At 56.7% G+C, this 25,469-nt stretch overlaps 2 protein-coding genes across 4 annotated transcripts in view; one reads left to right on the plus strand and one right to left on the minus strand.

The window, feature by feature from the left end:
- Positions 1–301: 301 nt before the first annotated feature.
- Positions 302–5,655, minus strand: AANAT (aralkylamine N-acetyltransferase). Of its 3 annotated transcripts, none has more exons than XM_086762604.1 (4): positions 5,601–5,655; positions 2,391–2,666; positions 1,576–1,730; positions 302–1,234 (listed from the first exon to the last, which is right to left on the minus strand). In XM_086762604.1, exons 2-4 carry the CDS (start codon positions 2,545–2,547, stop codon positions 929–931), a joined length of 618 nt encoding a protein of 205 aa, XP_086618730.1. In that variant the 5' UTR covers positions 2,548–2,666; positions 5,601–5,655; the 3' UTR covers positions 302–928. The 3 variants fall into 3 exon arrangements, with proteins under 3 accessions (XP_086618730.1, XP_086618732.1, XP_086618731.1); XM_086762606.1 differs by having other exon boundaries at positions 5,568–5,627; XM_086762605.1 differs by lacking the exon at positions 5,601–5,655 and adding an exon at positions 3,466–3,486.
- An 8,160-nt stretch (positions 5,656–13,815) lies between these two features.
- UBE2O (ubiquitin conjugating enzyme E2 O) overlaps positions 13,816–25,469 on the plus strand; it is a 63,877-nt gene continuing 52,223 nt past the window's right edge. The window contains exon 1 of the mRNA XM_086762599.1: positions 13,816–14,233. Within this exon, the coding sequence (XP_086618725.1) occupies positions 13,826–14,233 (408 nt within the window). The 5' untranslated portion in view covers positions 13,816–13,825. The remainder of the gene's footprint in view (positions 14,234–25,469) is intronic.

Here is a 25,469-nt window from a genome sequence, read left to right on the forward strand (position 1 = left end):
GCGTGACATGGAGGGAGGATGAGCTGGGAGTGCCTGGAGCCAGTGTCCCGAGGGGTGCACTGTACCCCTGGAAGCCCCTCCCTGGGAGGGAACAGGGGTGGGAGGGTCTCGAGCAGGAGGTGAAGCCAAATGCCTGGAGCAAAGCCCTGCGGAGCCTCCCGACCCTGCCCAAGGGCAGAGCTACCCCTGCCTGGGTCCCAGCCTTCGTGCAGTGCCCCGGGGCTGGGTTTGCCCCGTCTGAAGCTGGGATGGGCGTCGGGGTGAGGTGAGGGTTGGAGTGGGGCAGGAACGCACACGGGCCGCGTAGAAAACCACCGCCACGTCTTTATTTGCTGCTTCACAATAGCCCAAGGTGTCTGCGGAAGGCTTGTCCTGGGCCGGTCGTGGGTCTGGGGTGGGGGGGACTGGTTTGGACTGCCCCCCCGCCCGGGAGGCTCTGCAGTGCCTGGCTGGGGGTGCACTCAAAGGGGTCTGGGGGCAGGGGGGTGGCTGCCGGGACCCCTGCCTGGTCTGGGGGCTGCTGGTGGGGGGCTTGGCTGTGGCGTGCTTTACTGGTGGCATTGGCATTGGTGGTGGGAGGGGGCACAGGGCTGGGCATACATGGGTGTTACGGGCTCTGCTGGGCGCAAAACGTGGCCGTGAGCGGCCTTAAACCAGCGCAGTCCCCCCCCAGCTGCCCTGGGGCAACACCCTGCAGCCCACCCAGGCTTGCTGCAGGGGCTCAGTGCTCCCCGTGGGGTGAAGCTGGAGATTTCAGTCCCCGGCCCCGCGGGGTGGGGATGGGACCAGGCTGCTCCCCGGGCTGGAAGGCAGATGTGGCCGACGGAGCAGCTGGGGAAGATGCGTGGCCGTGACGGGGATGGAGCAGGGTCACACACTCTGCTTCCCCCCTCTCCAGCCCCCCTGGCAGGGCCGGAGCGGAGGGGGCTCAGCAGCCGCTGTTCCTGCGCATGAAGGCGTGGCCCCGCACGGGATGCTGCATCTCGATGAAGGCCAGCTCCCCCACCGTCACCTCGCAGGGACCCAGCGCCTCGAAACCGCACTTCTGGTAGAAGGGCACCAGGAAATCTTCGCACATGAGCAGGGCGCGCCGCGCGAAGGGCAGGCACCGCAGGTACTGGAGGTACCGCCACATCAGGATGGAGCCCTTGCCCTGCTGCCGGAAGGTGCGGTGCACGGCCAGCACGTGGATGTGCACCGCCGTGCCGCGCGGCTTGTGCAGGGTCAGTGCCGCCTGGGAGGGGGGACAGGGGGTCAGTGTGGCCGGGGGTCCCGTCCCGCACGCGTCTTGGTTCCCCACCCCAATGAACCAGACACCGTGTCTCCCCCAGAGAGAGAAGGGCCCTGGTGCCATCCCCCTTCACCTCCCCCCATCATCCCCATGGGGTTTTTAATTTCAAAACGAATCCTGTGGGGAATCACCGAGCGTATTTTTTAAGAGCATCAGTAAAATTAATTAATGAGAAAGTTCCTTTCCACCAGAGCAGCCTCGGGGCTCCGGGGAGCTTCTGGTCCCCAGGCTCCGCAGTGCCTCTCCCAGCACGGGAGCTGGGAACATCAGGGCCTGGCTCTTACCTGGCTGAGCCTGTCCTGGTCCCAGAGGGAGCCGATGATGAAGGCCACCAGCCGCCCTTCCTCAAACCAGCCAAGAGAGAGCTCAGGGCACAGGTTCAGGAAGTGGCGGATCTCGTCCAGGTGCAGGGGACAGTCCCCAGAGACGGAGATAAAGGCTGGAAGGGGCCGGGGTGAGCGCTGCAAGGGGGTCCGAGGACACCTGGACCCAGAAGACCCCCCCAGCACCGATGTAGGGGGGGTAAAGCGGGATGGGATGGGGAGAGATGGCACGTGTCCCGCTTCCCACTTGGTCCGAAGGAGCGCTAAGGGACGCGGCTGCTCTCGCCCTTTGGAGAGGAGGCAGCAATGGGCCAGGTGAGACTGGGTAAGGGGAGCCGGGGGTCCCTGGGATGGAGGGGAGGTGGGGCTGCTGGGGGTACATCTCAAAGCACTCCTGTGCAACAGGAGGATGAGCATGGCGTCCTTCCTCCTGCCTTCCCCCTCTCCTTACCTCTGGCAGGGCTGTTTTGGGAGAACTGCTCCCCGCTCACCCGGTCCTGCTCCAGGATCGCTTCCCACCATCCCCACCCCGCGGCAGCCAGCTGAGCTGGGGGCTGTGGTTCTCCACCTCCTTAATCACAGTGCCCCCCGCCTCGTTGAGGAGCCTGGCCACAACTCACGGCTGCTGGCTTCCTCCCTCATCACCCACGGGGGCACGCGTGGGGGTTTTGCCACCGTGGCGTGCCCCCAAGGAGCACGGGGGACCGGCGGAGCGAAGGGATGGAGCACCTCCGGCCAAAGCCACCAGGCAAGGCCCCCCCGGCGCAGCCCCTTACCTTCCCGCTCGATCTCGAACACGCTGACGGCGTCCTCGGGGCTGAGGCAGCGGAACTCGCTGGCGGGCAGCGTGTGGCGGCGCTGGCCCCCGGGCGAGCTTCGAGGGGACCTCAGGTGGACGGGCTTCAGGAAAGGCAACGCGCTGAGCGTCGACATCCTCCTCCTGCCCGGCTCCCCACTGCTCCCTCTGCTCAGGGCAGCTTCTGCCAGCTCCCGGCCCCGGCAGCGGCTCGGCACTCTTTATTTCAGCTGATCTCCTCCAGCGCTGAAAATACCTGTTGATCACACGCAGATTAGGCTGCTTGCCACCCTTTTCCTGCGCATATGTGTGTGTATACAGCAAATACCCGCCCACGGTGACCCCATTACCCCTCTGCGGCTGCAAGCTGGGGCCAGTGCAGGAGCCTGGCATCAACTGGGGGCTGTAGCAAGCCCAGCCCCTGCCCTGGGAACAGGCAGGGTGGGATGTGGCTGCGGGAAGCTGAGAGGCTGCAAAAGAAACACTTCTGGGTGAAAGCTTGGTGCTGTGCTTTATGGTCGTGCGCAAGCGAGAGGTCAGTACCAGGCTGCCATAGGCACGCCACGGTGCCCCGGCACAGACATGTCAGGCAGCCAGAGACGGACAGAGCTGCTGGGATTTGCTCCCTTTTCCAGCTCGCTCAGCAGGTAAGCGACACAGCTCAGTCCCCGTTGGGCTCTTCGGTCGTATCCATGCCCACAGATGTAGCTGAGATGGGTCAGCGGCAGGACCAGGGGGTGCCTGCTGCCACAAGCCTTGGGCATCCCACCTGGGTCAGGTGCCTCTAGGCTTTGCCCCCTGTCCCGGGAGCTTTGGGCAGCATGGTCCCAGCAGGCACAGCCCACCCTGGGACGCGCCACCCACAACACGAGACCCCAGACCCTTTGATTCCCCAGGTCATTGGCCTCCAAGCTTATCTGGCAGCACCCGTCCTGCGCTGCCCGGCCAAATCCCTCGACCTGGATCAGAGCCTGCAGCTGCAATCTACCTCCTGTTTCGTGTGCGAGCAAACAGAGTTAATAAATCCAGAGAGAACCACAAACCGAGAAAATAACTTCGCTAAGCGCACGCGTCCCGCAGGCAGAAATAGCAGGAAGAGCTCCCCGAGCCGGCCAGCCCTGCTCAGCCCAATATTCAAGCAATTTGCAGCAAAGCCAGCGCGAAGCCAGGTCATTTTTTATTATTGTTTGAGAGGTGCCGGCTTTCCCTGCTAATTATAGGCTTGCCTCCAGCTAATAGGATTTAGAGAAACAAAAGCATTACCAGCACAAACATTGCGCGGGGCAGAGCCGGCGCAAGCTGGGAATTTTCCATCCTGAAACGCTGAGGGCTGGGCGCTTGAAACGCTTGTTTCACCCAGTCCGAGGTGAGCTGGGGTGTCGCCGTAATTTATTTTCGGTGAATTGCTGGTTTGGCAGTGGCTGTGTCTCTAAGGGATCGGGGCCGGCAGGGAGAGGGGCTTTCTCTGGCAGGGGAATTATTTAGCATCCCTAGTGCTGGTTTTAGTCAGCGAGGGGTGAGTGCAAGGACTAACGGAAACGGTGATGGGCACGGGTGGTTCAGGCTCCCGGGAAGCAAAGGGGTGGCTGAGGTGGAGGGGAGAGCGAGGTTCTGGGGGGGTTGGGGGGCTTTTAGAGCTTGTTAGCAACTCTTCGAGAACTCCTCATCCTGCTCGTTGGTTTAGGGGCTTATCCACCCGGATAAATCCCAGAGCAGGCTGGGCACCTGGGGAAGGCAGCGCTGGTTTGGTCCCGGGGATGGCAGGGCAGAGCGACCCGCTGGGTACAGCCTCGGGCAGGGCTGGCGTTTCAGCTGCGTGGGAATTAGGGACCGGGCGGTTTGCGCGCCAACAGCCGCTGTTAGCCGGGTCACTGTCCAAGAGCAAGGCTTTATCCCAGCTCACACAGCACAGGAGTACGGGGAATCTCTGCAGGGACATCCACGGAGCCGGGGGGGGGGTCAAGACCTCTTGTGTGAGTGGCCGCTCCCTTCCTGTTAGAGATGACTGGGAAAGGGCAATCAAATTCCTCCAGCTATTTTCAGAAATTTCTTGAGACCCCAGCCAGCAACAGCCCTGAGCAGAAGTCGCTGATGGGGAAAAGCCGCTCCTTTGCTTCTTTGAGTTCTATTTTTTCCCCTCTGGCACTTTATTCCTGGCAACCCAGGTTATACAGCTGGAGGGCTGATATACTTGTGTTTGTTTTCTGGAAATGAACTTTCTGCTTTGTTTCTCAGCTCCCTGCAGATGCAAAGTTATTTTTGGGGAGGGGAGGCACGGAGCCTGTGGGGCACAGAGGAACCGATCGCCCTCCCCAGCACATCCCCGGAGCTGATCCCGGCCCTGCACGGCCGTGGGGGCACAGCGCTGCGGTTACGCCTGGGAAGCATCCGACCTGCATGGGTGAAGGAAACTCATCCAGGTCAGAGAGAGCAAGGGAGAAGCAGAGTGAGGAGGAAAATGCCCTCTCCATGGCTCAAGGCACCTATCTTCCGTGCTCCAACACAGTGTATTGTTCCAGACACTTATACCCCAGGTCAGATTTTGTGCTGTAACTCCCTCCCAGACCTGCCTGGGATGAGACCGAGATATTTGTGCATACATAGCAGTGTACCCCAAGCTCCCTTGGTACATTTTTTCCTCTACTTGTCTTTGTGCACTAGAGATCAAAGCATCCACATGGTCCGTAGAGATGCTCCATGTAAGTAACCAGGCAAGCCCACGGTACCCCCCCAGCGGCAGCTTTCTGTTGTGTTACAGATCTCTGCCTGGATTTGCAGCTCGGATTTTTAAAGAAGTTGGTAGGAAGAAGTTATTCACTCAGTTTTGAAGCCAAATGTTCTTTCCAAAAGAGCTCCAGTTGTCCCCACACCCCGAACGTAGAGGTTTTCAACAAGGAGACTCGCTACACCCAGGTTTTGGTAGATGTGCTGGCAAAGGGAAGGGACAGGGGCTGTGACAAGAGTCACGCTTTCATTCTCCACCCAAGTCACTTTTTGGGCAAGCTAAGCTCCGTGCACCAACCCCCCCCCCCCCGCTCTGGGGCCGTTCCCCCAGCCCCAGGACAGTGGGGCTGGCGAGTCGCCGTGGCCTCAGGACCACCAGCCGTCCCCGAGGCTCCTAGTGCCACCGGGACGCAGCAGAAACGCGAGTGCTCACCGGCCGGGGACCCCACGCCGCTCCTCTGCCCACCTGGCTCCGCTGGTGCCGTCTCACCGCCGGCGCGAGAGCAGGGCCCGGGGTTTTGCCTCCCTCTCTGCCTGCCGCACCCTCCGCAGCCCCTGCTTATATATTTGTTGTTTGAGGAGCACGTGACGACATCCTAAGGAGTTTATAACCCCGATGAAAGACAGCAAGAGGCGAGAGGCTTTAAGGTGACAGGCCAGCAAAAGGATCCTGTCAGGCTTTTATGTTTGGGTTTGGTTTTTTTCCTCCCCCCCCACCCCGCCCCGGCGTGACTGCTTCCAGAGGGATAAAGCATTTAGCTGATTGCTCTGTGCTGAGCCCCCGCTGTGGGCCAGGCAGGGAGAGCAGAGGACTCGCTAGGGAAGCAGAGTGACTCTCTGGTGGCATCGGGAGCCTGCAGCCCAGAGCTTCTGCAAGGAGCTGCTGGAAGTTTCCCCTTTTGTCCAGTGGACTCAGCCGGGCCTAGGGCAGACCTGCTGCTGGCCAAGGCTGAGCCGATTGGTAGCAGAATGTTCCCTGATAATGCCTCTGCGGTAACATATTTAAGAAGGGGAAAAATAAAAAAAAAAGACAAAGAAGTGAAGAAGCAGAAATGGGGAGGCGCGAGCCTCGTGGGCCTTGCACCCCTCGCCTTCTGGCCTCTCACCGGGCGGCGACTGGGCCCGACTCGGCCCAGCCCGGCTGAGAGAAGTGGAGAGGAGATGAGATGTGAAGAGACCCTGAGAGGCGTCTGCCTGCCTGTTGTGAAGGATTTCTGTGAGAGGAACTGCTGCAGACCCCAGGGTCAGTGCAGAAGGAGGGGGAGCAGTAATGCTGCTCCCGGCCAGAATTCCCCTGCAGCCCGTGGTGCAGCCCATGGTGAGGCCGGCTGTGCCCCTGCAGCCCGGGGAGCCCACGGAGGAGCAGAGATCCCCCTGCAGCCCAGGGAGCCCACGGAGGAGCAGAGATCCCCCTGCAGCCCGGGGAGCCCACGGAGGAGCAGAGATCCCCCTGCAGCCCGTGGAGGCCCACGGAGGAGCAGAGATCCCCCTGCAGCCCGGGGAGCCCACGGAGGAGCAGAGATCCCCCTGCAGCCCGTGGAGGCCCACGGAGGAGCAGAGATCCACCTGCAGCCCGTGGAGGACCCCACGCCGGAGCAGGTGGAGGCCTGAAGGAGGCTGTGGCCCGTGGAGGCCCCGCTGGGACAGCTGTTCTAGAGGGACTGCACCCCGTGGAAGAGATGACCCACGCCGGAGCAGTTTCACAAAGGACTGCAGCCCATGGGAGGGACCCCATGCTGGAGCAGGGGAGGAATGTGAGGAGTTCTTCCCCTGAGGAGGAAGCAGCGGCGTGAAACAATGTGTGATGAACTGACCGTGACCCCCATTCCCACTCCCCCCCCATGCCACTCGGGGGTGGACGGTGGCAGAGATAATGTTAAGCCCAGGAAGAGGGAGGGGTGGGGAGAGGTTATCTTGTTCTCTGTCTCATTCTTCTGCTAGTTTTAGTAATAAATGAATAGTTTTCCCCAACTCGAGTCTGTTTTGCCCGTAAGAGTGACATTAAGGATTTTCTCCCCGTCCTTATCTCAAACCTTGAGACTTTTTTCTTATATTATCTCTCCCCCATTGTCTGGGAGGGTGGGAGGAGTGAGCGAGCGACTGCGTAGCTTGGTCCTGAGTGGGGCTGAACTATGACAGCGGCAGTGATGGGGAGGCGACTGGGCATGATCATCGCTCGGGCTTGAGCAGTGGGGCGTTCCTCAGGTGAATCAGTTGGCTACGTGTAGAACGAGGGGCTGGGCCTCAGGGTTCTGCCCCAGGAGCTCACTCCAAAGACTAAGCATCCCTCCCCCACGCATCCCTGGGTCCCTGCAAGCTATCACATGAGAAACTGGATAGGCAAAGCCGGCAATATCTGTCCCCGTCGGGACACGTGTAATAAAAGGAGGATTATCCCAGGCATGAGCTCCTGGGAAGGAAATGACCGGGAAGGTCAGCAAAAATCATAATTTTAAAATGCTGGCATCGTCATTATCATCACAGACCAGACACAGCCCTGAAAGCAGCCCAGAGCAGGAGGCAGAGCTGGCTTTGCTCCACCGGAGACACGGCCAGGGGAGCTCAGGACCTGTTTTGGTTTTCAGCCACGGGTAAAGTGACCTGGGGCTGCACCCTTATCTCCCTTTTAAAAGGTTTTTCATGGAATCAAAACAGAGATGTGACCCAGGAGCTTTCTGCTCTTCAGAAATGGCATTTCAGACCAGCTCCCGGACATCAAAACAGCCGGGCAGAGCAGAGGCTGGCCTGTGGCTGGAACAGTCGAGCAGGGACGCTGCGTTCAGTGGTTTTAGCTGGGGCCACGTCTCGCGGCTCCTACGCAGCGGCAGAGGGTCACAAACTCCATTAAACGAGAGCAGCAGCAGTCTGCTGAGATTTACATATTTAGCAGCTCTCTCAGCATCTTCAAAGAGCCCCGAGCCGTCACTCCGGCCCCGCCGCCCAGCCAGTCGCTCCGTTGGGATGCCCGCTCGGGAAGACAGCGATTATCTCCGGGTAGGGTTTGCAGCGAGGGGTGGCAGGTGGGAGGCGGATGAATCAGTGTTTGTCCCCCGCTCTGCCAAGGACTTGGGAATGAAGCGACATGCGCTCTGCCTCTGTCCTCGCCGCAGCGCAGGGTCTGCCGTCACAGGGGACACAGGCAGCATCGAGGTCCTCCTGTGTGGCACCATCCAGGAAGTTTTTTCTCCCAAACACACAGAATTTCTCACATAATTACCAAGCTGGACACTCTGCTTACATCCCCTTAGCCAAGGGGACCCATGCACCCAAAGAGGGTGACGCTTTTCTCCTCCGCCATGGCATAACACGAGTGGCAGCAGGGCTTTGCAGTTTGGCGTCACTGCAAGGTCAGCTGCAGGCTCTAATTTCATTCTCCCTCGTCTCCTGCCTTTTCACCAGCTGCCGCAGACTGGCAGCACGAGTGGCTGTAACACAAAGAGCCGCAGGAAGCGGCTCTTTGGACATACACGGTATTCCCGGCGCTTGCCAGGCTGGCTACCTGCAGCTCGTATCCCTCGGTGCTCCCCTCTCGCGCTGCTGAGAGCCGTTCAGAAGCACCAGCAGGTCCTGCGAAGCCAGCGTGCCTCCAGCCCTGCGCTGGAGCCAGGTATTCGGGGCGGCCCGCGAGCTGGTGCTCTGTTGAAATAGCAACGCACGGTTCCTACGGACGGCGGCCAGGCCTCAGCCCCTAAATGGGTTGGTTCTGCTCGTTCTGAAATGTTATTCTATTTATCGACTCATAGAACCACAGAAGGGTTTGGGTGGGAAGGGACCGTTAAAGCCCACCCAGCCCGACCCCCCTGCCAGGAGCAGGGACATCTCCAACCAGATCAGGTTGCTCAGAGCCCCGTCCAACCTGGCCTGGAATGTTTCCAGGGATGGGGCATCCTGCCCACCTCTCTGGGCAACCTGGGCCAGGGCTCCACCACCCTCATTGGAAAAAAAGGGATGAGGGGATGCTACAGCATGGCTCACTTGGGATGGCAGCCACGGGCCAGGGAAGCAAGCTTTGAGCTCTGCCTTCGACCTGCACTGGTGCCTTCGCAGGTGTCCTGGCTTTGGCAGACATGGAGTTAATTTTCCTCTCAGTAGCCCGTGTGTTTTGGATTTCCTGTGTGAAGAATGTTGATAAACACCCTGATGTTATGAGTTGTTAATGAGCCCAAGGACACTGTCCGGCTTCCAAGTCTTGCTGACATGCAGGTGCAGGAAGCTGGGAGGGATACTGAGAGAATAATTGACCCAAACTGGCCAAGGAGAGCGCTCCATGCCATAAACATCACGCTCAGTATGTGTGGGGGTCGGCCGGGGGGGCAGCTCCCTCTCATTCCTTTGCTGGCTGCTCGGTTTCATTGCTGTGACCACTGCTCAAGCTGGGCTGTATTGATCACTGGGACATCAGGTGGTGAAGAAATCGTGCATTGTTCTGGATATATTCTGTTATTATTGTCATTTTCCTTTGTTATTCTAATAACTGTCATCTTCTCAACCCACGAGTTTTCCTTTATTCCCAATTCTCTCCCACATCCCGCTGGGGAGCGAGAGGGTGAGCAAGCAACTGCGAGGTGACCAGGGCTAAACCACCGCAGCAGGGCTGGTGCATCTTGCTTCTCCTCTACGTCAGCAACAGTTTGGGAGGAAATAATCTGGGAGACAGTTTCACCCACGTCTGCTTGGCCATGGCAACTGTGGCCAAAAGCAGGAGGCAGGGGACGGGGCCTGGTGGGCCAGAGCACAGCACAGGCGGTGATTAGCCTCCTTCCCTCCTCTCTGCCAGGCCGTGGTAGTTTGTCAACCGGGTCACGGCCACTTGTGACACAGTCCCCAGGAGGGAGGAGGGCCGGGTTCGGTGGGGGCTGCAGGGGCTCCTCTGGGAAGAGACAGGCAGGAAGGCCCACACCCCCGGGCCGTTCGGATCCAGCGCTGGCTTCGGGACACGGCAGTTGGGTGAGCGCTGCTGGAGCACCCCGCTTCTCCTGCCCTTGGTCCAGCCTCGCACGCTGCTGGGCGTTGCCAGGGTGGCCCCGTGGTGACGGCCGGGGACCAGATGCCACCTACGGGGAAGCCAAATCCTGCAGAGCGAGGCTGGGCCCGGACCAGCCCCATCGGGGGGGCTGTGAGGGTCTCGATCTCAGCGAAGGGGATGGAGAGGAGGGAGGGGCGTTGTGTGAAGTCGCACCTACGCGAGGTGACACCACGCTGGGGCCTTTTGGAGGGAGGGCCAGGGTGTGTGACCAGGGCAGCAGGGAGGGAAGGGCTGGGTGGTCCCGTGCAGGACGGGGCACCGGGCACCCCTGCGGGCCCCTCTGGTGGGGGAAGAGGCTCCCCCCCAGCCCTGGGGGTGCTGAGAGACCCCCTGTGCCCGCGCTGGGGCTGCCGAGCAACGGCTGTGCCCCGCCGAACCGGCAAACCGCTGCCCCCCGCTCCCGGGAGCGGCCGCGCTGCACCCCGCGCGGGGCTGGAGGCGGCGGCCCACGAGGGGGCACCAGAGCCCCGCCGCATCCGGTACCGCGGGGATCCCGGCACATCCCGGGCATCCGGTACCGCGGGGATCCCGGCACATCCCGGGCATCCGGTACCGCGGGGATCCGGTACCGCGGGGATCCCGGCACATCCCGGGCATCCGGTACCGCGGGGATCCCGGCACATCCCGGGCATCCGGTACCGCGGGCATCCGGTACCGCGGGCATCCCAGCACATCCCGGGCATCCGGCACCGCGGGCATCCCGGCACATCCCAGGCATCCGGTACCACTGGGCATCTGGTACCACGGGAATCCGGTACCACGGGGATCCGGTATCCTGGGCATCCCAGCACATCCCAGGCATCCGGTACCCTGGGCATCTGGTACCATGGGGGTCTGCTACCATGAAGATATGCTAACCCGGGCATCCTGTACCCTGGGCATCCCAGCACGTCCCAGGCATCCGGTACCACTGGTTATCCGGTACCCTGGGCATCCTGGCACATCCCGGGCATCCAGTACCCTGCGCACCTGGCACCACCAGGTATCCAGCACATCCTGGCCATCCAGTACCCTGGGCATCCTGGCACATCCCGGGCATCTGGTACCACTGGGCATCCCAGCACCCTCCAGGTATCCCTGGCACCCTGCAGGCATCCCAGCACCTGCCCCTCAACCCCCACAAGGCCCGTGTGAAGATGTCCCATGAGAGGGCACCTGGCACTATCTGCGTCCCTGAGGAAGGAGAAGTCTTGCTTTTCACCAGTATCTTGGTGCGGGGACAGGTGAGGCGGTCAGATCTCCCCAGCTGCTTGCTTGCAGCGAGGATGTTCTCCTGCTTCCCGAAACAGTCGAACACCAGGAATTGTCCCTAGACAGGGGAGGAAGCTGCCTGATGTGTGTCACTTCGCAGAAGTCCTGCGTGTTCAAGACCTCCTGCTGAATCAGTCTCAATTAAAAAAAAATTTAAAAACCATGCACACAAATGCTTCTTGGGTTTGCCCTAGTATTTCACAGGGTGGTCTGATCTGCTGAGAGGGAGACACTCCTGTCGACACCCGGGGACTGTCACGTCCCGAAAGCGCGTCAGTGTCAGTCCAGGCCCCAGGCTGCTGTGTCCTGAAAAAGCGATGAGTTCTCCTTCGGTGCCGCTTCCCGACGGAAGCACGTCAGAGCCCTAGCTGGGATCACAGCACAAACCACCCGGCTCAGCTCCCACTGACAAGCCAACAGTCCTGACTTGTCCCCATTAAACCCCCCCGCTGGGACCCGGGCTGCTGGTACAGTGTGATGGTTTGCAGGGGTGTTTGCGCGTACCTGAAACCCCATCGCTGCTCTTCAGCGTGTAATTGCTCCAAGGAGGGACAGTTCCCATCTACACACAGGGTTATGCCCATTATGTGAACCCAGATTTTATTAGCGGCTGGTACGACGTCATTAACACAATGAGAAGCACCACCATGCCGGATAAAGCTGCATTTTTGAAACCTTGGGAAGAACACGCCACCAATTCCAGCAGAGCCAGAGGGCACCCTCTCCCCATCCCTGAGGCCCAATCCTGCTCCCAGAAATGCACAGTTCTCCCCGGCTTCAGGGGGAGGGAGGCCGTGTGTCCCCGGAGATGTGTTGCTCTCCCCGCTCCAGCGCAGCAATGCTTGGAGGGTGAACCCTCGCGCTGGCCGCCCGTCCGCTCCCCACCACGTCGGCTTGCAGGTGGAGGTCTGTGCTCCCAGAAGCACATCCCTGGAAACGGCTGTATCACCACACCGCACCAAATGGATATCGAAACCATCTTTCCCCAGGGGTATGCCGCTATTTTCCCACTCAAAGGTCCCCTTCAGCTCTGTTCTGCTCCTTATCCTTGGAGGTGATGCTGAGAAATGCCCCAGCGGGGAACCACGTCAACGGGACACCCCTCTGATTAAAACGACACCACAGCGAGCGATTAAACGTTGGCGTGGAGGTCAGGCTGAGCTGGGCCTGCGGTTCCCTGATTTGGGGATGGGACAGGTATGGTTTCTACTTCACCGTCTGAGGGTCTTTCCCGCCCAGAACAAGGCAGGCTGGGGATTTGGGGCACTCTCCTGGAGTCCCAGCCGGTGGGGCACAGGGTGTAGGGAGCGAAGAGGCGGGATGTCTTTGGGCGAAGGATGGGCAGCCATGGCTGGTTTGGATTCCTTCAGGTCTTCGCCCACCAGATCAGCGAGACCCACTCGAGAAACCATTTCTATATCAAAAATCCCTGCAGACAGAGGGGGAAAAACCCCTTGGAATCACGGAAGTGGAATATTTGGTTCATTAGCACACCTCTACGAGGGATTCTGGGAGCCAGAAAAAGCAAGGCCAGGCTTTGCAGTCGGCCTGGGGAGCATCTCCCAGCGCAGGGCAGTGCCGGGTGCCAGCGCAGACCCCAGCCCGTGCCAGGGCGGCCACCTGGGCAGGGCAGGGAGGGCCCGGGTGGGCGCGAGGGGCAGTGGGTGAGCTCTGGACCTCCCATGCGGATACCCACATCCAAGTTGGGACGTCGAGGCTTTTTACAGCAGAGGTGCAGGTGCTTCTGGGGCGAGAGCCATCAGCCACTATGGCTGGGAACGGGGCTGGGGACCCTCTGCCCCTCAGTGGTGGGGGACCCGGGGATGACGCAGCGCAGGCCCCCAGGACTGGGGCTGACTGGGGTTGATCCAGCACAGGCCCCCCCGTTCAAGGACCCTGAGGGCGGTGGAGTGCGGCCCTCCATGCCCGGACACTGGGGATGATCCAGCACAGCTCCCCGTGACGGGGGACATCCGAGGATGATGCAGCGCAGCCCCCCCATGACTGGGGGTGACCAGGGGTGATGCAGTGCAGCCCCCCCGTGTCCAGACACCCAGGATGGAGCAATGCAGCCCCCCCGTGTTCGAGGGCCCTGGGGATGATGCAGCGCAGCCCCCCCAAGGCCGAGGTGCCCGAGGACGGTGTAGTGCAGCCCCCGCCACGTCCAGCGCAGCCCCGCCCCGCCCGGACACCCGGGATGATGCAGCGCAGCACCCCCGCCATGTCCGGGCCCGGATCCGGATGCGGCCCCGCCGCCTCCCGCCCCTCCCGCGCGGTGGGCGTGTCCTCGGGGTGGGCGCGTCCCCGCCGGGCCCCGCCCCGGGGCCGTTACTTGCGCGCGGCCCGCGCCGCCCCGCCCCTCCCCTCCCCCAGCCTGCGCCGGCGGCCGCGCGCTCTCCCGCTCTCCCGGCGCCATGGCGGAGCAGCCCGCTGAGGCGGCCCCGGCCCCCGCCGCCGCCCCGGCCCCGGCCTCCCCCGCGCCGGCCCCCCCCGCCGCCCTGCCCCTGCCCACCCCGCCGGGCGGCTCCCAGCGCCTCCTCTTCTCCCACGACCTGGTGTCGGGGCGCTACCGGGGCTCGGTGCGCTTCGGCCTGGTGCGCCTCATCCACGGCGAGGACTCGGACTCGGAGGAAGAGGAGGGCGGCGGCGGCGGGGGGCGCGGGACCGGCGGCGGCGGAGGCGCCGCCAGCTCGGGAGGCTCGGAGTCGGGCGGCCCCGGGGCCGGCGGCGCGGAGGAGGGCCGCGCCAGCCCGCTGCGGCGGGGCTACGTGCGGGTGCAGTGGTACCCGGAGGGCATCAAGCAGCACGTCAAGGAGACCAAGGTAACGGGCGGGCAGGGGGGGCTGCCCGCCGCCTGCCGCGGCCTCTGCCCCCGCGTGTCCGTCCCGGGGGGCCTGGCCCGGGCTGCGAGGCCGGGCCTCCGCCGTGGAGGCCTCCCGGGGCAGGGGCCTGCCGGCCGCGCTGCGGGCGCTCTGCGTGGGGCTGTCGCTCCCTTTCCCGCGTTACCCCCCGCGGCCTGCGGCGGCGGGAGCGTGGGGAGGGAGGCCGGTGTCCTCCAGAGGATGGAATCCCTTTCCTCGTCCTTCGACACGCTCCCCATGGAAGCCCGGCGCGGATGCGGCCGCTGGCTGAGCGCGGTGCTTGGCTGGGGCGCTGGGTTTGGCGGCACACGGAGAGGCCCGCCTGCGAAGGGGGTTCAGCGAGCTGCCGGGCCCCTCTGGCTCGCTGGGGCTGCGGGCCGGTGTCGCTGCCTTTACTGGACCGTGTCGTCATCGCCTGCGCAAGGGGAGCCCACGGCCGCGTCGGCAGTCCTCCGCGAGGTAAAGATTTCGGTGGCGAGTAGCCACAGCCTGGATCTGCCCTTGTTTACGTGAGCTGTTACCCCGCGCTGGTGAGGCGTACGTACATCTGTGACCTCTTAATTGTATCTGAAGAGCCGTAGGGTGCAGGTCTGTGTTGGAATATTCCCACTTCCCAAAGTTCTCCTGGCGTGGGGTTTCGCGCAGACTGGCTGTGACAGTACGAGACAAAAGCGAGCGAGGGGGCACTGCAATATAGCACAAAGGGGCCTGCGAGGGATGGGCGTTGCACTGAGCGGCACGGGCGGCCTGCGCTGTCCTTGGAGCAGCTCCCAGGGCCGCTCTGGGGCGGCAGGCGAAAGCAGGAGGCTCCTGGTACACGGTCTGCTTTGTTGGTTCAGAAATGGCCCCGTACGCTGAAGGAGAGACTGAGAGGAGGAAAGGTGTGTTGCAGTCCTACCGGCATCGCTGGGATTGCAAGTGCTAACAGAATGAGCTAAATTTAGCTGGTAGTGTCATTAGGCACGTGACCGGCTGGAGATAAGGAAAATGAAAACAGGTATTCAGAAAAGATACTGCCACGTGATGTATTTCTACCTTAAAACAAAAAAAGCTTTCTTTCTCTGAAGAACCACAGTTCAATCACTGCATCGTTCCAGTAAAATCTTCATATGCTGTTGCAGCAAAGATTTGTCCCGATTGAGCGTGGTTCTCAGCATTTAAACAAAGCCACCTCAATTTGGGTGAGTAAGCACGGATTTAGGAGTTGTTACTGGGTTCCCAGATCGCAAAGTGTGAGCTCTGACTTCAGTCGCTTGGTAGCTGCACCCTTTGCCGTGTTAGAAAAAGCTAGACTGGGGAGGGTCAGAAATCAGTGTCGGTTATGTAAATAAAAATGGTCTGTCTGTCTTTCCTTTCGTCGTCCTTCTCCTCTGCTGGAGGAGGCTTTACCACTCGGGTAATAGACCCTGGGGAGGAGTTTCCTAAGTGCTTGAGGAGTGTAGGTGTACTTATCGTATTGATTTTTCCATTTCAAAGGCTGCCCGCTAACAAAACTGAGAGGCATTGTGTACGGTCTGCGCTGCAGCTTGGGGTTGCTAAAATCATCCGACGCCATTGGAAACGTGTTGCGGGACTTACCATTTTGTGGTTATAATCGGGTTTTTTACGTGTCCTCAGGCCCAGCCCTTTCTGGGCTACGCTGGCGTGTGAGAACCAGTGATTGCCCACACTGGTAGGAGTACAAACTCTTGGCACCGTGGTTGTCCTGGGCCTAAAGTTTTTGGGCTTTTTGGGTGCTCTTGCCTGCTGGTATCTGCAGGTACACCTTTTGGCTGTGACCCTCTAACATTTTTGGCTGCAAGATTCTTGTTTGACATCCTTAAAAACACTAGGCTGTCCTGGTCACAGCCAAACCATGGATTAAGGAGGGTGCTTGTTGCACCCTTTTATTACCATTTATTTCCCTGAGCTCTTAATTCTGCAGTGGGCAGAGGGTGAAGGTGCTGCTGGGGCCAGGGCTTTCCCGAGCCCCATCTTGTGCCGTCATCTGTTTCGTACGCTAGGTCCCACTTTGGTGTAGAAGGCTTCTTGCTGAGCACTTTGGGGTCTATGAACCCTGGCGTGTGTATTGGACAGAGCGGCTGTTGTAACAGAGAAATGAAGTTGCTGCAAATTTTGAGAATGGTGAAACAGCACCATCAGCTCCTAGTGCAAAGGTCAGAAGCGGTTTTCTGTACCCAATCATAATCCTAGAACTTTCCTGTCTTTTATTAAAATTACAGAGAGTTAAAATATTTTTCTTCAGCTGTGGAAATAGGCTAATCACTTTTACTATTGCTTTTAGAAGTTCCACGCTTGCTGTTGCTCTTTCCTGTCAGAAATGGTAGGCAGGCTCCCACTTAAACCCAAGCACACGATTACTGACGTTAATGAGTAATAGGAACTTTCTCTGGAAGTAGAGCTAGCGGTTGGTACAAAGCCCCGCTGGCTCCTCCAACCAGCCAAGTAGTTTATCCGAGCGCATTCCTGCCTTTGGTTCCTGTGTTGACAGTCGTTAGCAATATCGTGAGTGATGTGTATAAAAGAGCCAGCATTTCTTACTCTGGCTCTGCGTGCTCCTTTCCTGTCTTCCGTGACCACTTTCCCCATTCAAAACACTGGGATATCATTGCTGCTGAATATTGTAAAGCCCCAGCAGCCCTGGAAGGAGGAAGATTCCCTTTTGGAATGTGTTTGCCATCCATGTCTGGTCTGACCCACCAGACCTGAAGAGCAGTTCCTCTTCTGCGGCTAAAGCCATCTCATCTGGTACCATCTGAATGCTGGATGTAATTTGCAGCTCAGGCTGTGAAAGTACTGAGAGCTGGTGTGAGCACTTGATGCTTTTTCCAACAAATTAGCAGAAGTACTTGAGAGCCAGCTGAATTTTACTTTCAGGATTTCCCAGCTGCAGGTTGCCATTCCCGCTGCACGCTTGAGCTGCCTGTGGGAACTTGACAGAAATGCCGGAATGTGTTGGATATTAGTGAGGTTCCTAGGGTGCTTTTAAAGTGCTGCTGCCCTTCTGGCTCTCACCTGAAAGCCTCAGAGCTCGCTGCCACCTTTAACTTTCACAAACCTGTGCGGGCAGATATGCCTCCTCTGCAGCTGGGGGAAATGGAGAGTGCAGGTGGGGAATTTCAGTGCCTTACCTGAGGGCGTTCAGCCGGCCAGGCTGCTGAGCTCCCTGCCTCAGGGAGCACATGCTCGGGTGTCTCGGTGTGACGCTGCGGCGTGCACACGCGGTGCCGGTTGATTTATGTTTAGGGCACCCTGTAGGGCCACAGGGTTGCTGTAAGAGTCAAGGTGAAAAAGTTTTTCTTAGGTTTTTAGCAGCCTTTTGCTTTGTAAGGTCCAGAATACAACTCGGTTTGGGGGGCTCTCTTACTGCATTCAGCTTTGCTTTGCAAATGGATTCAAATGATTAGGGCTCCTCAGACACAGTCCAGGGGCTGATCAGCTTGTTAACTGGAAATTATCTGATGTCTGCAGGTCTCTATGAATTCGAGTGCTTCATCCCACACAGCCCTTCTGCTCCTGCCACCCTTCACTGCTACAATTTCTTGACCTCAAATATCAAGTCATGAATATAAGGTCGCAGAAGTTTCTGAAGGCTTTATACTCACATCGTTTCAAAATTTGAATGAATATTTTGGTTTTTTGTCTGAATTCTGCCATGTAGTTGCTGCCATGGCCTGAACTTGTAAGCTGCAGTCTTTCTGTGCTCCCGCTATGGGGGAAGGAAATATTTCCTTTTCCAGGTTTGTGTTCCCTCTCTGTCCCTTTACAGCTGCTCTCAGCCCTGGCTGCTGGGATCCCAGCCCACCGCTGTGCGCTCCTCAGATGTTAATCCTAGCTCGTGGCTCTGTGGAACCTATTTGCAGGTGAGGGATGAAAACAGAGAGTCTTAAAAACTTGCCGTCTTCAAACCTGGCAGGGCGATCGCCGTCTGGAAGTGCGACAGTGCAGCGTGGGTACCTTGCGGCGGGTGGGGAGGGATAGCTCTGCCTTGCACGGGCAGGGCCCTTCTCGGGAGCCGTGAGGAGATGCTGGTCACAGTGCAGCACTCCAGTTTTGTTGCAGCACACAAATTCAGTGCCCATAAGCTATTAATGCTGGGGTTTATTGCCTGAGGAAGCTGTGTCTAACCCTCTTCTTGCATCTGATGTTTCGGTTGCTCTCCCTGGGGGGTTCTTTGAAGCCTTCTGATATTTGTAGCCGTTAGAGACAAGAGAAGAGAAGAGGCTTACTGGAATTTTTGCAGTTGTGTGTAAAATAGAACCACTTTAGTGGGTGACCTTTCCATCCTGTGAGTATCTGTTGCAAGGTTTGAGTCAATTCCCCATTTGACTTTGATTTGTTTGGCTCTTGCAATGTAGACCTGGGAATCATCGTTAATATTTTGCTGCGAAGTGGCATCCGGCACAACGCGCGGTGTGGGAATCTCAGAGCACTAAAGAGTGTGCGCTGTCACTGCGTGGAGAGTTGTTGTGGGCACAGCCTGCGGAGTGAGTGGGTAATTCAGGAGTTGCGAGTGGCCGCCTCGGCTAAGCGGTTCGTTATAACTGTTCCAAATCTGGGCAGGAGTGGTATTTTTAACTCAAAACCTCTCCCCGAGCACACAGTTTTTGTAAGGCGCTGTCTTCCAAGGTGTGCTCGCTTTCCATGTGCTGGTAGAGCTTAAAAACCCCCTGAATTAGTAATGCTCTTAGGACCAGTAAACAAACTAATGCGTGCTGAAAGCCTCAGAAGGGATCAATCAAAGCCCGTGACGGCTTTGAAATACCTGTGTGAGCGAGGCATTTTGCTGCAGCTTTTTTATACAAGTTCTTCCTTTGCTGATGTGATGCAGCTCAGGTGCAGGCTTCCGCAGAGAAGCAGCTTTAAGTAATTTTATGAAGTTACTTTTTTGGCTGAAGGTTCCTCGTTGAAGTTAAATGGCAGAAGCTTTGACAGATTCTTTTTGGGGCAAGGTCTCGCTTGCTTACGGCAGCTGTCCTCAGCTCCTCCCCTCGCTTCAGAAGAAAGATGCTATTTTTGATGTTAGACATCCGTGTTGATGCTGGGAAATAATTGGCGTTTGCGAAGCTAAAAGCCTCTTCTCCTTTGACTGTCTGACTGTTTAATTACGTGGGGGATTTCAAAGGCTCAGAAGGTGATGACACCTTCCTAAATGCTACTTAGGAAAAACCTGCCTCGTTGTTTCCACTCTGCCGTTACCTCCCACCATGTGCCGAGTTTTTGCCCAAATGGGTCATTGTAAGCCAGCCTGAAGTCTTTGCACTTGCTTTTGAGGTTGTCAGTCATGAGTTTCCTGGAACAGAGAGATCTGAGGTGGTGGCTGGGCTTTCTTCTCTGTATGTAATGCTCTGAAGCACTTGACCTGTCACTCGATTCAGGCTCTGCCTTGCATGGCTCCTGTGTCCCACTCCTGAGACCTTTAGACCTGCGACAAGGTAGGAGAGCACTAACTCCGTCTTCCTGGATCAAAAATAACCCTTAGGGAGACTCCGTGGTAATGTTTGGACTTCTTTCCGTTTGCTGTTAGGATGCTAAATAGATATGTGCATGTTTGTGTCTGAGACCAAAATATTCTACTCACTTGAATTTGCAAAGTTAAACTTCAGGAAAAAGCCAGTTGCTTTTAATGGCAAGGACTGGGACTGGAGAAGGGGTTAGCTTTGGCAGATTTTGGTAGGGGGTTCATTTCTGAATGTTAAGTGTTTCTCTGAAGGGAGCAGGAGACTCTGGAGCGTAGAGCAAGGGGTGATGAGAAACATCTCAACTGCTATGAAAACCGTGTGGGTTTGGCTGTAGGGGGTGGGGGTCACTGAGAGCTGTAGGAGCTGCAGCGTTTTCGGATGTGCCCAAGTTTCAGGCTGACAGGTGTCCTTTTAGTTTCGTTGCTCTTTAGGGGCTGCGCTGAACGAGTCGCACGCAGGGTCCTGCGGTGCGAAGGCAGAGCCCAGCTTTGTGCAGCCGGTGAGTGGTGGGTCCGGCGGTGTTCTTGGTAGAAGGCTCCTCTTGCTGTGCGTTTCAGGGTTACTCTTGCCTACGCTGTGCGTATGGAGTCACGTCTGCTGTGCTCTGTGCCCAGCCCCTGGGGAGTGCCTGGGCCAGGCAGTGGACACTATGAACGTTTACTGGGCTGAAATCTTCAGGGCATGGTGTGCGTGGAGACAACATGTTGATGGTGGATGTGGGCTTCACAACTGTGTGTTGGATATGTGCTTGTGTGGGAGGGATAAGGGGACGTACAGGTGACGTTACATTTGTCTTCTGCCCTGAATTGTGTAGGGTTTGAAGCAGCTTAATGGAGAGAACGATCCACTGAGCCCCTGTAGCTGGAATTCCTCCATCTCACAGAGTGTGACATATAGCAGTATGACATGGTGGAGGCCAAAAACATGAGTTGAAAGTGGTCAGATTTTAAGACTAAGAAATCTGTACCTCTGTACAGTAGACTTTGCTTTGGGGTTGTTTTGTAAGGAAATGGCATCATGCTTTGCTCACCCCTCTGCATTGGCTGGGTGCGTGTTGGACCAGAGAAGCTCTGTGACCACGGAGGGGGTCGCAGAGCCGTTCGGTTCAGGTTGTGGGGAGGATTAAGCTGAACAGCGTTGATGGCTGTGAGCTTGGTGTGCACCATGCGCCTGGTCTGAATTTTAACAAACCAGTAGTTAGAGATGTGTGGAGCTGCTGTCTAGAGCAGTATCTTGATGAGACTCTAGTTTGGGGCAGGGCTTGGAGATGGTTGCTCTATTAACTGCTGCTTGGGCTTGTAAGAGGAGCAGGCGGAAGCCAATATACAAAATTGCAAAGGTCAAGCTACATCTTAAATAATTTGCCCAGTTTTTCAAGGGGTTTGAACAACCAGCTCCCTGCTACAGAGATATGTTGGATGTGCTAGGTAGGCAGTTGGGCTTCTTTGCGATTGCAAAGCTTAATGTGTTCCCTGCTTTTGCCGTTGCCTTTACAGTAGTTACAGCACCAGCTGTTGAGGGAAGAAACAGAGGTAACTTTGTGAACCAAATGGGCAGCGTGAAGGCTGTTGGTAGGAGGTGAGACCAAGCATCTGCATGAATGGAGGCTGGGAGAGGACAGGAGGACTTGGTATCTTACTGTAGCTTCCAGGCCTGGAAAAAAAATTAATTCACAGGAATAAATTTGAAACAAGGAAGCCCTGCTCAGCTTGCATTTGCAGTGGTATCACTTCACAGCCTCCGGTTACAGCCTCTCGGGCTGAAGAGAAACGAGGTGGCTGTGCCTTTGCTCCATTAAGCAGCATTTGGTTTTTACCATCAAATTGCAGCAGCGGTACCACGCGGGTCTGTGTTCAGCGCACATCAAACGCAGCCTCGGTGGCTCGGTCCTGCCGCTGCCTGTGAAGCTGTTGGCTTTTCTGCCTGGGAGGGAGGCACTTGGACACTGACGAGTGAAGGGGGGCTGTTTAATTGCCAGCTGTAAAGATGAGGAGCTTAAGGCTTGTCACTGTGTTTGTAGCCCAAAGCTGGGAGTTCATGGTGCATCGCTCCCGTTGAAATGGCTGGGTGCAGTTCTCGTTCATCAGTGGACGATGAGCTGTCTGCTTAGTGAAACACGCTGATACGGGGGAGCTGGAATTAGTTCCATCACAACTGACTTATTTTTTCACCTACTTCTGAAAGGATATAACTTTTTTTGAGAATAAAAGAATTGCACACATGAATCATTTTGGTTGTAAGAAACGGTGCTGCTTCTCTGCTGATAAGGATACTTAGCCAGTAAGTAGCACTTTCATCTTCAAAGCGTTCTCTGGGCTCTGATGTGGCAGTGCCTCTTTGGCCGTGCCTCTTGGAAAGGTGACGAGCTTTCCCCCTCAGGTGACTCTGGGTGAGACAGCCTGCGTCAGTGCTGCCCGGCTCCTGGTGCCGTTTTCCTGGTGTGTGCTCAGCGCCTTTGCTGTTTGACCCTTGCTGACCAGGGCTGGAGAGCGTGAGCTGTCTGGTGGTGGGAAAACTTTTGATGTTCCTCAGTGCAGTTACAGCTAGGGACTTGTGTTTGGGCAAGTTATTCTCATCCCGAACCATAACACGTTGGTTATTTGGCATGTCTGTAAAATGGGATGCTTGGAAAGTAGATGGCTGTTGAGGAACTCTAGTTTGATCTGGTTTTACTCATATGAGTAGCTAAGCGGGGTAAGCTAGCGTTTTTAGAAGTTTAGGTATAAATGTAGTGAGCCGTGGGTTTTGCGGGGCTGGGTTAGGAATGTGGTCGGTGAAGAGCAGCCTAGGTGTAGGCTGTTAACTATTCACAGCGGTGTTTCTAGAATCAAGTGGGTGTTTCAGGCCTCTTGGCTCAAGATGTGTTGTTAAATAACTGGTCCTCGATCTCGGTCCTCAGTGAAATTGTTGGCAGCAGCCACGCTGAAACGCAGTTGGAGCTTGAGTAGCACTCCGGTCACCAAGGAGCCTTTGTGTTTTCCTTCATCCGGCTTTACTCCACGTGGCGCTGCAATGGCTGCTATGGCCTTACCTGCTGCTGGAGAGGGGTCCGAGGTCTCGGCCCCCGTGGTGTGGGGTTCTGCGGCCCGTCTCGAGTGCTGCTGCTGGCCTCTGCCCTCACACCTTTGCTGTTCAGGATTTGAGGTGAGTGTGCGTGGAGCACCGCTTAATACTTTTGTTCAGAGTTGATCAGATTTTCAGCAAGGCCCCAGTTGTCCTTTGGCTTGGTCCTCCTGTCTGCTTTTGAAGATTGAAGTTGTTTTTCTTTCCTTGGAAGGTGGGTTATGTATGTAATCCAAGGGAATAATTCTCATGACTGTTGCAAGAAATATTTCTGCTTCTGTTCAGCATCTGAGTCCAAGTTCCTTGAAACAGCACTGGACAAAATAGCTGCTTTTTCTAAATTTAGCATTACTACGCCGTTGTGTAACTGGCTGGAAATGGCACGTAATGAGCTGCCTCTTCATATTTATGGCTTTGTCCTTAACATCTGTGACTCCTGTCAAAGCCTTTTCTCTGTCCTTGTGCCCCAGGTTGTGGCATTTGCTCTGGTTCCCCATGCCGAAGCGTGGTCTTAGTGGGCTTGGGTTTAAAGCAGAAAATGGGAGCGGGGGAGAGGGAGGAATATCCGTCCTTCCTGGAAAACCTCTGGGTTGTTTGGTTTTTTAAAGTCTGCAGATGCGGATGATTCATTTGCTTCCTGTAAGAGGCCGGCTGGCCAGCCTCTCGGGTGTGTTCCAAGGAGCCTGGGAAGCCCTTCCTGAGGAGGTGGTGTGGTGTGTAACGGTTCCTCCTCGGGGTGTGTTTAATGCAGCCTGGGATTGAACGTGCACCTGAATTATCCTGACTGTGGAAGCTTTCTGGACTGGAGCAAGCTGCTTTCTGGACTGGAGCAAGCTGCTTCCTAGACTACGCACCTCTGTTCCTGAAATACCTGAAAGAAGAGAGGGGAGCGCCCTACAGAATTACACGGCAGGGAAGGTGACACCGCACAGGAAACACCTGGAAATACCACAATTCCTGGCACCTTAGGTTAGGACAGAATTTCAGGATTTATTAATACATTAATTGATATTTTTATAATCCTAACATCCTAATGTTTTGTCAAAATGTTTATCAGTGTTTTGATATCTCACTTTATATGTGAAAATCAGACAGTAGGGTTCAGTGTGTGTTCCTGCCCAGTACCTCCTCACCCCGACCGCCTGACCTGCGTGGCTGAGCTGGCTCGTTTGCCCTTTTCACTCTCTGGCTGGAAACTTCCTCTCTGTCGTTGTGTGGCGTTGGGGATTGTGCTGGCACGTGACAGACATGTCTTGTTGAGTTCACAGCCAAAACCTGCTTTGTAATGATGCAGCAAAGTGGAAGGCACAGGGTGACTGTACTGTAACAAACAGCTGGGTGGGAGCTCCCTGGGATACTGGTGAGCGCTCCAGGCCAGCACCAGTGCGGCCATCTTGCGCCCATCCTGGCTCGCGCTGCGGCAGCGGCCTGCTCCTGTATCCCTCAGGGAAGGTCTGTCATTGAGAGCTAACTGTGCACTTTGAATTCGTGGATCAGGAAGCTGTCCCAGCCTTGATGAGAGAATCCATAATTTCTAGCGTAAACGTGCAAGCAGTGTACACCCATCTCTTCCTGTGAAAAGCAAAACTGGCTCCTGAGGAGCTTCTTGCCTTTATAAATGTGCTGTTAGGGGGTGAAGCACAACCGTTTTCTCCTTGCCATCCCCAGACTGTATATCTCCTTGCCAGACGGGCTCTTGCCCCGCTCCTCCCGCAGCCCGTGTCGCACCTGCTCCCGCTCCCACCCCGCTTTCCTGAGCAGAGCTGGCTCTGGCTGCACCGCACTGAGCGGCGGTCACGGTTCTGTGCTGAGGCTGCCTCTACCTGAGCCCAAGGGCTGGGTGAAAACTTAACACTTTCCATATCAAGGATGTTTTGTATTTCACAGGAGTATTATGTGATCAGCTCTCATATTTTTTGTTTTGTTGAGCATCTTAGATTAATAATTTACAGGAAGTAAATATCACAAATACGGTAATTGATGTGGTTACTGTAATGCATGTGTAAAATCTTTAATTGGAAGAGTCTTTCTGTTTTTTTCCCGTGTTGACACTTTGAGCTTTGGAAGCAATCCAGACTAAGTTCCTGGCTTTCTCTTAATCTTGCTGTCTGTATTATTATTATTTTTCTCTTCTCACTACCATAAATTAGTACCAGATTGCTGGTACTAAAGCAAGGCCATAGTATTGCAATTAGCATATATAGTACCATGTAGTAGTACCTGCGGTATGTATCTGCTCTTGCACAGTGATGAAAATAGTTGAATAACGCCTTACGTCAGCATAGTGACTGTGCCTGAGCGCGTGCTGCACTAATTCTGTGTTCTGCTGGGTAGCTGGCAGCCAGGTGCACACACCCAGTGTGTATTCACACCTGATATTCTCTCTCTCAGCGATGCTTTGGCTTCTTTTGTTGCTTTCTCTTCAGATTACGGCAGTCTCTCTGATTAGCATTTGTACAACCATGCAAGCAAGGCATTTTTGTGGAGAAAATAGTCTTATCTGGGAACTCCCATAGCTGGCATAGTTGCTGCAAAAGCTTTTTTTCCTTTTTTTTTTTCCACCTTTAGTGATTGTGGAGATGGCTGGGGACTGGTGGTGAGCCCCGGGGTTGGGTTTGAGCACCTTGGCCATGGCAGTGGGGCAGACTGGTCTCATCACCGCCCTGCCTCTG

The sequence above is a fragment of the Chlamydotis macqueenii genome, chromosome 18 (genome assembly GCF_036417535.1).
Source record: "Chlamydotis macqueenii isolate bChlMac1 chromosome 18, bChlMac1.mat, whole genome shotgun sequence".
Taxonomy (NCBI): Eukaryota; Metazoa; Chordata; class Aves; order Otidiformes; family Otididae; genus Chlamydotis; species Chlamydotis macqueenii.

What these genes read in the sequence shown, in the direction of transcription:
- AANAT (XM_086762604.1), bottom strand. Translation starts at nt 2,547, where the DNA reads ATGTCGACGCTCAGCGCGTTGCCTTTCCTGAAGCCCGTCCACCTGAGG. An exon ending in GTTCGAGATCGAGCGGGAAG is followed by an intron (nt 1,731 to 2,390) that starts GTAAGGGGCTGC and finishes GGCCCCTTCCAG; the next exon opens with CCTTTATCTCCGTCTCTGGG. An exon ending in ACCAGGACAGGCTCAGCCAG is followed by an intron (nt 1,235 to 1,575) that starts GTAAGAGCCAGG and finishes CCCCCCTCCCAG; the next exon opens with GCGGCACTGACCCTGCACAA.